Here is a 13,389-nt window from a genome sequence, read left to right as displayed (position 1 = left end):
TTAAAGCCAGCCCTACTGCTATTCATTTATTTACCTCCCTGTGCTTTGCCTCTCCTCAGCTCATATGCTCATGGCCCCCCCATCCCCTCCAGGACTGGCATAATTATTTCTGCCGCTCTTTTTCAACTCACACGGTTGTTTCAGATGAGAGTAAAAGTGACAGCGGGTCGTTGAAATGACAGAATCAGCCTGTCTGCAGGGTCACTTGTCACTTTCTCCTCCCCCTATGTCATCTCTTCCCTCTCCCAGCTTACCTCTGCTAGCTTCAGTGTAGCTTATGAAACTGCTCTCAACTCTGACTTCAGTGTTTATGTATTTAATTTTCATCCATGCACATAAAGCTAATTTAAAAGCCATATTCAGACAGCTCTGCAGAAAGCAGCACCCTATCACCCTGCAATTTCACGAGTACAGTGGTGACTTTAGATTATACCATAGAAAGCTTCCATGCATTCGAAAGCAGAGAAAATATAAAACTATGAATAATTTATCAGAAACATCAAGTGTGTATCCTAATCATCCTGTCGCTATTGTGGAGTCTGGAGTGGGATGTTAAAGCCAGAGCGCCGCTTTATTTACCCACTGAGAAAGAGCAGACAATGTAATCTGTTGTTGTGGTTGGATGGAAGCCGTCTCAGATGGTCAGACATGAAGCAGTCGTCTGTTTTTACTCACTCAGAAATTCAGCCTTATGCCAAAGCTCATCCTTTTCATTATACCATGGTTTCATCTGCAGATTCCAGAAAAATGAAATCATTGACACAGAAGCTGTTAATTAACAATAAAGGTAAACAAGTTAGTTATTATTTGCCATCCCATGGCTGCAGTGATGTTACACAATAGATTTTTGTTTTTACCTCCAAACTGTTGTTCTGAGGGCTCGTTTGTGCTTGTAATGAAACCACAGTTGACTGACAAGGCGGCTGTCGTGTGGAGCAATTTCTGCTTTTTCTATACCCTAAAAGTAAACATGTCATGGAAACTGTTTCACTCACATGTCAGTTTCAGGCTAACCTCAGCTCACATTTCTTTACACTCATAAGTTGCATAACTTAAAGGGGCAAATCCAGTTCAGCTGATGTTTCATTTTTGATTAATACAAACTATTAACCCTCCACAAACATAAATTCAGGAAACTAAGTTACTTTCTGTAGCATCCTCAACATGTTTGATATATTTAGCCTTCTATACATGAAGCACGTTTTTCTCTACATTCAAAAATATATCCAGTTAAATAGTTAGTTATCTTGACCATGAACACTTGACCTGCGGAAGTGTTTGGGATTGAACCCCTGACTTCACTGCCTAAAGTTGCTTTTCTAATTAGAAGGCTTTTATATTCTAAATAAAATACACCCTTAAAAAAATACTTGATGCTTAAGTCAAAATCCTCATAACATCATTTATATAATCGATGTTTTAATTCTAGTTTAATGAGATTACAGTGGAGTGTGTCCATTACATTTAAACCGTCCGTTAGGGAGCAGAGAGCAGCTTGCAGATCCTGGGCAGCAATGTTTGGCTAAGGGTTTTCCTTTATAGACCCAGCTCCAGCCTGTCCTGGATGCAACTGCCCTGATCTATAACCACTAATATATATTTTAAAAAGCATCCATCACTTTCTTCCAGCTAACTTTTCCAATAATCCCACTAAAGCTCCTGGAATGTTGTGATTAAAACAAGACCTAATGTGAATAAATGCACGGCACTAAGTATTTTTTTAAGTTTGACCCTTTTGAATCTGAAAACCAACACTGGGCTTGTCACCCGCAGCAGCTGTCTTTTGCACTTGTTACCAGGCGGTGCTAACATTGCATCGGCCAACAGGAGGTGCCATATAAACAATCAGAAGCAGCAGCCGCAGTCTCGCTGTGTGCCGCCACGTCAGAGACACGGGCTGATCTATGACTGCTGCAGGGCGGGAGGTCTATTTCTCAGCCAGCTGCACCATGCCGTGGCTTATCTCCGGCTGTGTCTGTAGCTGATGGATGACTGCACTGAGGGGTTGGAGGGGTATCGGCAAAAATAGGGAGACGGAAGACTAGCAGGCCCCAAGTGGTAGAAAATGAGCATTCACATCAGAGATGCACCACTTCAGCAAAACACACTGAAAAAAAAATAATGAACTGATCATCATCTGTTTGGAGGCCGAAAAATCAGTGTTTGCTATGACATGTACGGTTCAGTACCAGCCAAGTATTTTTTTTGCCTGTTTGGTAACTAATTAGCGGGCGGGATGGGTGTGTACTGGAATTTCCTGTTACCTTTTGTGTCAGTACATGCTAGAATAAGCAGTGGTTGTTACTCGGCTTTCCAAAGGTCATGCTATGAGTGCTGCCACATTTGTTATGTGGTAAATATGGAACGTTTACACTTGGAGAGGTGCCGGAACCTCTGGTCTGCAGAGATGTCTGTCTTATAGACTGTTAATGATTGCCAATGCCTCTTTAATCGTCTGCACAGCTTTTTACGCATCTAAACATAGATCCTGTCTATGGTGTCTACGCAAAGAGGATGTGGGTTATAAAATGTCTGTCAGTGCGGTTATTCCTATTCAAGCGTGTTGTGATTTCCTCCTGTTAAGCCGAGGCTAATCGTTTGACAAGTTCATACTTGTATAAAAGAAATTGTTTTTTTTTTCCCTCTTTCTTTATTTTTGGCTGTTGAGCTCAGCGTCCTCATCAGGCTCAGTAAAGCTCAGCTTTTAACAACGAGTCAAGTATAATGACTCCATATTGAGTGAATGAAGCTTTGTTTTGTGTTGGACGGCCTTGCATTACTGTTTTTTTTGTTTTGTTTTTTTTCAGAGGAATGACATTTAGAGGGAATTATGTTCCATGTGTGAGCCTGCCCTCTGTTTGTCATCACGATACCATCTGTGTGCCTGTGTCTACATTATCTTAACCAGTTTTACAACTCCAAACAATCGGCTTTCGAACAGGATGTACGCGTGCACAATGGCCCATTGAATTATTCTGGGTTTTTTTTTTTCTGTTTCTCGTCCTCCTTTCATACGTCTCCTCTCAAGCCTCACAATGGCGCTCTGTTCAGCTCTGAGGGGAAACTCGGGGAGGGTAAAAAGCGCCAGCTCTCTGGAACACGCTCTGAGAGAGAAGCCTGTTGTTTCTGCACAGCGGATGGCCATTTGGTAGCACTTCCACCCAGCTAAACCCCCCCCAAGCCTCCCACCCTCGCTTCTCCGTCTCCCAAAGCCCCTCCTCTGCCTTTGTTCCCTAGCAACCAAGGGCTGGAGCAGTCAGAGCAGGGGCAGAACGATTCAGGGAGCAGATTGGCGGATGATTTATTAGCTGGGCTGGAGAGCAGTGAGCCCAGGCAGCTGAAATGGAGCCTTAAACTGGAGCCGACATGTAGAGAGAAGGGAGGGAGGGAGGGAGGGAGCCAGCAAGAAAAAGAAAACTGAAGGGAGGCGGGAGGGGGAGCATGCATAAAGCTCAGCTATTAGGATATGATTGCTTCGACTGAGTAAAAAGTACAGTTATGGAACATAATTAAGATGACCTGATGAGGTCAGACTGCATGAGCGGGTCTAATTGATTTTCAGTATAAAAGCTTTACTGGCTTGTGTAAAGAGCCATGGAAACGTCGTCTAATCCTCGCTACATTTCTACATCTCATAATTTACAATAGGGATCTAGTGGAATATCCAAATAAGGCGACACACAAAACTGGGTTAACTAGAATAAAACAAGATTTAATTTTAGTAGTATTAAGATTTTAGAAATGCACACTAAAGTTTGACAAACCACAACTTTGGTTTCAAGGATATATGTGTTGAATAATGCATGACCAGTTAAATAACTTTATATATTCCATTTTTTATTCTTGTCGAATCTTAATGCCAAAAGTAAAAAATTAAAACGTCACTTTTTTAATAGAATAAAGGTTTCATATATCTAAAGATTTTTTTTTTTTTTAATTTCTCAGTTTAGTTTAGATTTAATCACAAGTATTGAAGATTTTAGTATTAGTTTGATCAAATGCAGTGTAGGCTTATGAAGCGCTGATCAAGCTATAAAGCAGGTTTTAAATTTAGCTTAGTGGCTAATGCTTTGTTAATCAATGTCCTCCCACCATCTCTGATCACTTTAGTTTAGATCTCTGATTACTTTAGTTTAGAATAACAGTTAATTCACTGTTATTCTACAAATAACAGTGAATTAACCTTTTAGTTTATCATTAATGGGAAGCGATGGAGTAGATGCCTGCTTTACTATTTTAAACAGCTAAATGTCAGTAAAGTATTCTGAAATATAAACAAGCTAGAGTAATTAAAATGGTCAGATAGCTTTTTTATCTGCTCCAGTCAGAGCTTACGAATTAGATATCACCAAGGATGAGTTTAATAGCTAACAATTGACTGAATATAGCATTCTCTATATAATATTTTTTTTTTAGAATTCAAGATTTAAAGCTACATACCATGTATTAAAAAACATGAAATTACTCTTTCAAACTACTCTTACGCAGTTACCAAATGAGGTTTGGTTAGCAACTAGCAAATAGCCTTTAGTACTCTCATGGTATGTGATCAGTCTTAAAGTATTGATATACTGCTAAAGAGTTACAGTCTAGACTAATGTCTAAAAAAGCTACAAAGCAAATGTTATCTTAGGAATCATAGGAATCATTAGCAGCTAACTCCCTGCAAGGCGCCGTCCCTTTGTTAGTGTAGATTATCCGTTTTAGATTTCTGCTAAGACAAGATTAAAATGGACTTATAAAGGAATGGGGAAGAAACAAACCAAATACAAACGTTAGGAGGTTCAGGCACTAACTCTTTGCCGGTCACAGTTTCTCAGCTTCTTTTTTTTTTTTCTTGTCTATGTTTTTGTTTTTTTATTTATTGTAAGCAGCTCGTAAAAAAGTGAAATACCCTTTAATTTTAATATTGACAGTAAATTACGCAGCACACGATAACTTAAGGATCATTGTAAACAGGCTCACTAGGAAACAGAAAAAGGCTCTTGAGTTTTGTGGTCATTGAAAAGCTAGAAGCAGATGCTAACGTTAGCGCTGTCTGAGGCTAACTGTTAGCCAGTTGGGGTTTTGATCTGTACTTACAAACCATTAATGTCATGTTTTTCACCCTGTCAGTATTTATCTCTTACTAAGCACTAATATGGTTTCATATAAGTGATTTCCAGGTGTTATAGATCTCTTCTTTTGTACTGAGTCTTGTTTCTGATCCTAACAACTGTTTTCTTTTTATTATTATTATTGGTGAAATGAATATAAAAACAAATTGGGGGAATTTACACACTACTGCCCTTTCTTAAGATCAGGCTTTATAAAACAGTTAATTTGGCCAGTAATACAGTGGCATTTGAATCACAGGTTCTAACACGCCGATCGTTTACATGTATTTGGACATAATCGACTGAATTATGTAATATTGATCTTCTGGATCTCTGCAGCTTGTTTTATCTGAGTGAAGCTAGAGTGATAATCCAAATGTTAATCTGCCATTGACCTCTGAAGCGACTGCAGATGGGTGCTGTATGATGAACTCAAAGCTTTCCATTATGGATTGCTCCATCTACTGGCTGATCAACTACTCTGTCATCGGAGTGATGGATGAAAACTTACTGATGTCCCATGTGACTAATGTGACAGGCCTTTTTGTTTAGATGTCAGCAGAGATTCGCTCGTAAATCACTCCTTTTGATGTTTAGGCTGTTTAAGTAGTATCTTTAGTAGTAATTTAGTTACACCCTAATACTTGGAGAGTGTTTTCGTTAAGATCTGACTTGAAATGTGTTTTGCATCTCCTAGTTAGACGGATCTGTTGTGCGTGTCTGTAATATTACCCCCTGGGAAAGGGTTGTGTTTTGCAGCTGCTTGCTTTACTTCAGTAAATTTGGCCTTTGTTCCACACCAAAGCTGGATATGTAAACAATCTGTGGTTACATAACTCACTGCGCTGGAAAGTGAAGTTCATTAGAAGCTCCATGTCTGTTTTTCCTTCCCACTCATCTTCCTTCCATCATGTCCAGAAGCTTATTCTCAAATTGTCAGCCTGCGTGTTTTCCTCCTCCCTCAGACTCACAGCTAGTTTTACCTCTTAAAATACTAACTCTAAGCTGTGAATGCATTTAGGGGAATAGTTTTCCTTAAAAGGCAGCTATTATAGATGTTTTCTATTTTTATTGTTAAACTGTTTCAGTTTTTTTCCTCTGTGGTGGATAAATATAAGCCTGCTCATTTAGATGTGGCAGAAACAGGCTGAAATGAGCCCCGCACCCAACATGAATCCACTTCAGGTTTTCCAGCCTGCCGCAAACCAGAGGCTCTCTTGCAGAAAGATCACATGTAAAGCCTTCCCCTTTGTAGTGGAGGAGCACAGAGTGACAAGCTATTTCTTTCTTGTTAGGAAAAAGAATCGCTGTGCTGTCCGAGACCTTGTGGATTTGTCCCCTGATTTATTTCCTTTCTCCTCCCCCCCTTTTACCTGCGGCTGGACGTAGACATTTGTGCTGCACTCCCTGTGGACTTTTCCCCGCTTTTTGCCGGAGTTACTTGGTTGGAAACGGTTGGCTGAGATCACTGAAGAACGGGGCTTGCCACTGGAGCAAGAAACTAAATCTGTTGGCCGCCTGCTTCGCTGGCTGTGAATGTTTTCAGCCACCGCTTTTTATGGCTGACAGTCTGTGGCTCTTAAAGGAGAAGGAAAGCATTTAGGTAGTTTGGATTTCTGGTTTTGTTTCTCCCTGTTGTTGTTTTTGCTCTCGGTGAGGTGAGACTGCATGTTCACATTTGTTTTTTATTTCAGATTAAAGCCACTGTCATGAAGTAGCCAGCTCTCTTGGTGTATTTGATCTCTTTTTACTCTTATAAGTGTTTATGTTGATTCTACAGATTTTAAAACCAGCAGTAAGTTGTAGTTAGGGTGATTTTCTGAATTTTTCAACTCTCAAGTTCAGGTTCTGACATTGAACTTTCCCTTTAGAGATTATTGCTGTCCTCGATCTGTATGTTTTTATATCCAACAGTGTTTGTTTAACTGTGTTTTCACAGCACATGAAAAGACCGGGTTAATCTTAGTGTCTCTCCCTGCCTTACTTGTCATTTCCTCTCTCATTTTGCCCTGACATGGCTGTGTTTGCTCCGGAGTTTAAACGGAGCTACCGAGGTTTCTCAAACACACATCAAACCCCTCCAACCACAGACTAGAGAAACGAAAAACCTTTCTTCTTTTTTTCCCCCCCCTCTCTTGTTGTTGTGGTGCTCAGCAGTAACTTTTTGCAGCCGCAGCTTAGCTGACTTCACATACACTAATTTGTCTTCTTTTCTTTCTTTATTTCTTCCTCTGAAAAATTGCAGAAGCGCTTCATCAAAGGGCTGAGGCAGTTTGGCAAAAACTTCTTCAGGATCCGGAAAGAGCTGCTGCCCAACAAAGAAACGGTAAGATCTTTTATTTCTTTTTCTGTGTAGCTCAAACTTCACAGAGTTTTGGATACAGGTGTGCAGAAAACTAGGGTCACTGTTAAACACTTCAGGCTTTCTAACTAGAGGCCTATTTATGTTATTGATTAAAACCTTAATTCTTGGATTTTCTTGAAAAAGAAACTGATAAAAATAATGCAACTGCTTCAAGGACTCAACCTTAAAGCTGCCTCTAAATAAGTTGTAAAGTTGTAGCATATCTTAACTCCATGCAGATTGCCCTGTATGTCTGCTGTAAAGTGTTTACAATCAGTGATAACTTTTACAGGATCTATCAGAAAATTGTCTTCATAATTTTCATTGCTTTATGGTTTGATTTGTGCATTGAAGTTGCCCAAAATGGTAACGGAATGCTGAATTATTAATGGTTTAGATTTGAGGTCCAGTGGAGGCGGTTGTTTTATCCTGTAGCTAAGAGCTTTGCATGTCAGAGGCATTGCCTTTGATTTGCGGAGGCAGTTATTTAATCTTTTCTCACACTCTGTAATTGTGTTATTTGCATACACTAGCAGCGTGGGGTGTTGGTGTCGCCACATTTCCCTCCACTGTGTTTGACTGAACACAAATATCGCTGTGGTAACTGGCCCTGAACAACTGTATGTAACCTCCTGTCATGGCATAGAATAGTCCAGCTCTTAGGTTAGATAATCATTACTAAGATAACTTTTTATTTGTTGTATGAGGGTTTTAACAGTGAAAAACTAAACTCTGTTGCTGCTCCTGTTTGCAGAAACTCACCACTGATTTCTAAGCAGAACGCTGCTAGCCAATGCAAGGTTTTAGTTTTACTATAAAGGGATTTTAGAGCAGCTTTTTGCATGTGTGACATCAGACATGCACCTTTGAGTTTGTTGCTGAATTATTCTCTGAAAAGCCCTTTGATTCTGAGAACCTTGCAGACCTTGTTGTTTTGTGTGGCTGCTCCTGCTGGAAGTGTGCCGACACAATGCTGACACAGACATCAAAGAGAGAAAAAAAAAACTAAATTGTTTGTCATGCTTCTCATCTGCTTCATTTCCTCGTCTGCTGCAGGGTGGGGGTACGGCAACCCTCTCTGTCAAATGCAGACTTTCATATACTCAGGAACTCCTTACTGTCGTGGCCTCTGTGCCACATCTTCTTTATTTCTCAGAACCATTTTGGAGCTTTTGAAAAGAGGGTGCTTGATTTAGGTTTTACGCAGTTTGGAGCATGGCGTTTCAACAAGGTTTAAAAATTATATGACTTGAAAACTTTTTCCACCATGGAGTTCCTTTGGTTTAAAGTCTCAGGTAGAAAACTAATATGATTATTTGCTTTTATTTTCAATATGAGAACAGCAATTATTCCAGCTGAAATAATTAAGCTTCTTAATTATGACTTTAGTTGAAATACGGTAACATAAAATTTTTGTGATATTTGAGTACATGTCTTTTTTGATATACAAATATATTTAATAAGGATCTAGTACATTTAATTTTAAGTGCTTATTGAGCACAATTGTTTCACTTTTTGCAATTTTGCTCTTGAGGCTAACCCTGGAGTATGTTTTAGTCAGGCTATCTGCTTAGGTAATCAACCTGCTGTCACTCAGCAATCAGTTTCAAAACAGTCTTACATTACTGAGAGTCATTAGCCTCCTGAAATCTCAACATTCTCTCTCTTTTTTAAACCAGAGATATTTACAATAAGCCAAATATTTGTTTTTTGTTTGTAAGTGTAGGAACCATTTTCAGCCAGCTGACTGGCAGTGAGCAGCAACAGGTGAAGGAGAGACAGCACTGTATTCGTCTGTGTTTCAGCTGGCTAATAAGCCTTTTAGACCTTTTTAGGATCTAACAAAGAAGATGTTGCTACAGGACCAGCATCCGTCACTCCTGCTGTTCAGAACTGCAGGTAGCCAGTCTGTTAAACAGCTACCTGAGCAGATAGCCAGATGATACCAGCTGGACGTATCTGAGTTACTAATTTTAAGACTAAAAACAATAATTTCTGCTGTTTTATTCTAGGTTTGTGTTTAATGCATCCCAGTTCATTTAAATAATTAGAAGAGAATACGTATTTTGGGCCTTTTCTTAATCTCTGATGGTTAATATTTCATTAAAAGCAGCCAGTTCTCTCTTTTATACACAAACTATTATGTCATGCCTTAGACCTTTATTTGGATATTTTATGCTTGTTTTTTGTAACCTGGAGGTTTTGAAAGAGTAGGAAATCTTAAACTGAAGTCTGTTCCTCTATAATCATTACAATTATTATTTTTTGGCTGTTGATTGGCTATAAAGGATGTATTAATGGAGTTGAACCTGGAGGGGGAGTTTACTTGGCAGGAAAAGTAATTGACCTCCTCCAGGATGGAAGCCCAGCACCACAAAGCAGAGAGGGAGATTAATTTTCCTCCTGCACACGGAAACTAAACTGGCCTTTAAACATTAGATAGGGTGGCTGTAGTAATGCACAGAGGAATGTTATGGGTTGGTTTAGAGAGAACTAGATGTCTTTGTAGCAGGACGATGCATATACATGATTATCGGTATTGTAGATTTATCCCTAAAGGAAGGTTTTGTTTACACAGTCTCTGTATCATGACAATGTGGAGATTTTTTTTTTTCTTCAGCTTAGGCTTCAGCCGTGCCTGTTTTGCTCATATTTTGTTTCATAAATGGAGCAATATGTTTCACAAGCCTGCTTTCTCCTGCCCTGAATCCTGGCATGCAGTGCAGAGTGTAAAGCCCTTGGGCGGATATCCAGGGCTACAGAGGTCCAGTACGGAGTGTCTGCCCCTCGCTGCTCCTCCTCGTTCATATTAGCCGCTCTGCCCCTGAAGCGCCTGCATAGCTCCAACAGCCAGTGCCAGGGGCAGGCACCCTGCTCTGTGTAAACACACCAGGCCTGACTAGCAGTCAGGAATGCCTTATATAAAGTCACAGCAAGGCCCAGCAGGGGGAGGTGGGTGTGTCGTCTGACCGTCTGCAGCTAGCTCTGCTGCCACCATTTCCCTCTCTTCAGAAAGGACGTCATGGAGCATGGACTCGCTGTTTGAACAGCTCAAATATGCTGAAATGACAGATTAGAGATAAACTCTGCGGCTGATATTTTTACTGGGAGGGGGGGTCAACAGACTGTGTTTGCTAAACAGAGCTCTATCATTTTCAGCTCTGTTTGCTGTCCAGCTAAATACGGAAACAAACAAACCAAAACTTTCACAGATTTAAGAGAAGAAAAACAAGTCACATTTTCTGGAGATTAATCGCTCTTTACACTCGAAGAATACTGTCAACTACCTGCAGTTTTGCTGTTTTATGGCAGCGATATGCTCAGTGTTCAGTCGCCGTTTTCTGTCACTCCAATGAAAGGGAAAGTAAAAATATTCTTCACTGAACAAAAACATTATTGCAAAACTATCTCATGCTTGAAACTGCTCCCTTTGTCTGTCCTGAGAGAGATTTTAAAGGGGCATGAAAGCACAAGTGATATATTTACATGATGCTCTCACAAGGGTATTGTACAGTTTATCGACCATAAACATAAATAAAAGAACTGAGTAGCTATAATTTAATAAGCCCAGTAAAGCCACATAAAATGTTTAAAAGGCTTAAAACAAAAGCTGCAAGCATGTCTGCATTTTTATCAACTTTTGTTTTTTCCAAGTTCTTTTTTTTCTGTGGTTTTAACTGTTCAGATTTGAACCTTTTGCTTGATGATTAAATATGAAAGCTCAGAAAACACAGTGACGTTGATTTTCATAAGACAATACATTTTATTCTCAGTAGATTCAGACCTTTGGCATCCATATGATCAAAGATACAGAATAAAGCAGTCATATTTGTCCTGGTTGTAGAGGTGAACGATCATATTAGATAAGAAAAGTTTAGAAGTGGAAAAATTTCAGCCTCTGAATGGTGGCAGCTGTAGATCTGAACACATTTTATGTACGCGCTGCTTTATCCTGCTGACATATACACTCTTTAATGTGGTTCATGTCACTGATGGAGGAAGACTTAATGCCCAGCAATCAATGCCCCCACCTCTTGTCCAATGACTGCAGCAGACGGCCCCTTAAATTGTTAGCTCAAGAGATTTAGAGTGTCAAACCTGAAAGGTATTTTTTAAAGAGGAGCTTATTTATGCTAGGATGATACATAAATCAATCATAAATAAGAATACTTTTACAAAATGCTAAATTACTAACCTGACCCCATTAAATGCAAGTTATTCTTTTGAATTGTTGGCATTGTTGTTCGTGTTTTAAAAAATGATTTTAACCATTATAAAAAGTAGATTATATCATAGCTGTTCTGTGCTCTTGTGCAAAATCATCCATATTTTTTTGTTTATTTTTAACACAGAACATCTTTTTTAGATCCCTGTGTTTTCTATATGCCGGTGAAATGAAATAGTTTCTTGATTTTGATTTAATTAATACAAAATCTTGTTTTTAAGCATGTCACCTAACAGGTTCAAAAGAGAGAAAATCCAGATGCAAATGTAGGAAGAGTTTATCCGCAGTCTTTAATCCAGATTATTTATGCATATTGTTGGTATTAAAATCGAGGCTCTCTGGCCGTCTGTGCTTGTGATTTTTTTTTCTTGCCTTATCCCATTTAGCCAGGGCTCAGATTAACCAGAAGGTGACATGTCGAGCCGAGCTGCTCTCGTTGCATCTTGGTTTTTTGAGTAAAAGGAGCGCTCCGTCCCCTCCAGCTGCTGTCATTACAAGATGGCCAACAGGAGAGCACTGCTCTCAGAGCGACCTCCCAGCAGATGTTTGCCCCGGTACAATCTGCACTAATGTCAAATTGAATAAATTGCCTTGTCCTTAGCACAGCAACCCCAACCTTGGGGGGATAGGCGTAATTATAAATATTTAGGCTAAAACGCTAATTAGAGTTGCTACAAACTACGGTGGCCCGGTGGGTGTGGCGGCAGCAGCTGGTGTTGTGAACAGGTTCAGTGTTTGTTAAATCAGTAAAATGCTGTCAGAGCAGATAAATCCAACCAGCACACATTGATGTTCTTCTGCAGCTGAATGGAGGCACAATCCCCCAGCAGACTAATAGATGGAGCTTCCTGCGTAATTGAGTCTTTGGTAGGCTACGTGTTGTGGTTTTTGCAGACTGGCTTATCAGCAGAACATGCTGGACCGAGCCTCCAGCGCCGCTGCCTTCCATTCTGCTCTCACTGAGGAAAAGCGCTTACAGCAGGGAAAACACGAGTGCTGATTCTTCATCCTGTGCATCCATGACCTGTGAAAGCTGAGCTCATTCAGTCTCTCTGTTACAGAGAGGAGCTTCACAGCAGGGGCGTCTGTCTTTTTAACCAGTTTCTACATGCACCCTGGTCCACCTGCAGGGATCCTCTCACCCTTACATGTCCAATCTCTTTAAAGCGTTAGTCTTTTTAATGACCACACATTGTCTATATCTGATTCTACAATTGTTTTGACACTAAATCATAATCCTTTGTTAAAGCTTGTGCTTTATTACACAGAAATAATATATATATATATATATATATATATATATATATATAACTTAGCCTAAAGCAACAATAGATATTACATTGCTATATAAACAGTTTTACTAGTTTTTATGCTAAATTGAAGTATTTAACGTGACATTCCTAATCCAACTTGTAACCTGTTCTTTTAACTGAGGTGTTAAATTGTTGAATTTACTTTAAGGTCTCATTTTAATCAATTCAAATTTTTCCTCCATTTATCCACCAAAGCACACCTTTATTTAAAATAGAAAATAGGCATTATGCTTAGGAGTGTTGGCCTAGTGGTTATAGCAGTGCACTTGTGCTCTGAGAAGGTTGCAAGCACCCGGTTGGATCCACACAGCCTCCACTCTGGGTTCCTGAGCAACACCCTTAACCTCACACTGCTCCCTGGGCGCCCACAATGGCAACCTACTGCTCCCAGAAGGGATAGATTAAAATAGG

The 13,389-nt window shown here is 39.7% G+C and overlaps 1 protein-coding gene across 6 annotated transcripts in view; it reads left to right on the top strand.

Moving 5' to 3' along the window:
- Positions 1–13,389, top strand: part of rere (arginine-glutamic acid dipeptide (RE) repeats) — a 159,471-nt gene that overhangs the window by 131,648 nt on the left and 14,434 nt on the right. For all 6 annotated transcript variants that reach the window (XM_015381312.1, XM_015381313.1, XM_015381314.1 and 3 more), the window contains one exon: positions 7,342–7,422. In XM_015381312.1, the coding sequence (XP_015236798.1) occupies positions 7,342–7,422 (81 nt within the window). The remainder of the gene's footprint in view (positions 1–7,341; positions 7,423–13,389) is intronic.

This window comes from Cyprinodon variegatus, unplaced genomic scaffold, assembly GCF_000732505.1.
Source record: "Cyprinodon variegatus isolate N-32 unplaced genomic scaffold, C_variegatus-1.0 Scaffold231, whole genome shotgun sequence".
In the NCBI taxonomy this organism is placed as follows: Eukaryota; Metazoa; Chordata; class Actinopteri; order Cyprinodontiformes; family Cyprinodontidae; genus Cyprinodon; species Cyprinodon variegatus.
The sequence above is the reverse complement of the archived record's forward strand: the minus strand, read 5'-3'. Positions and strand labels throughout refer to the sequence as shown.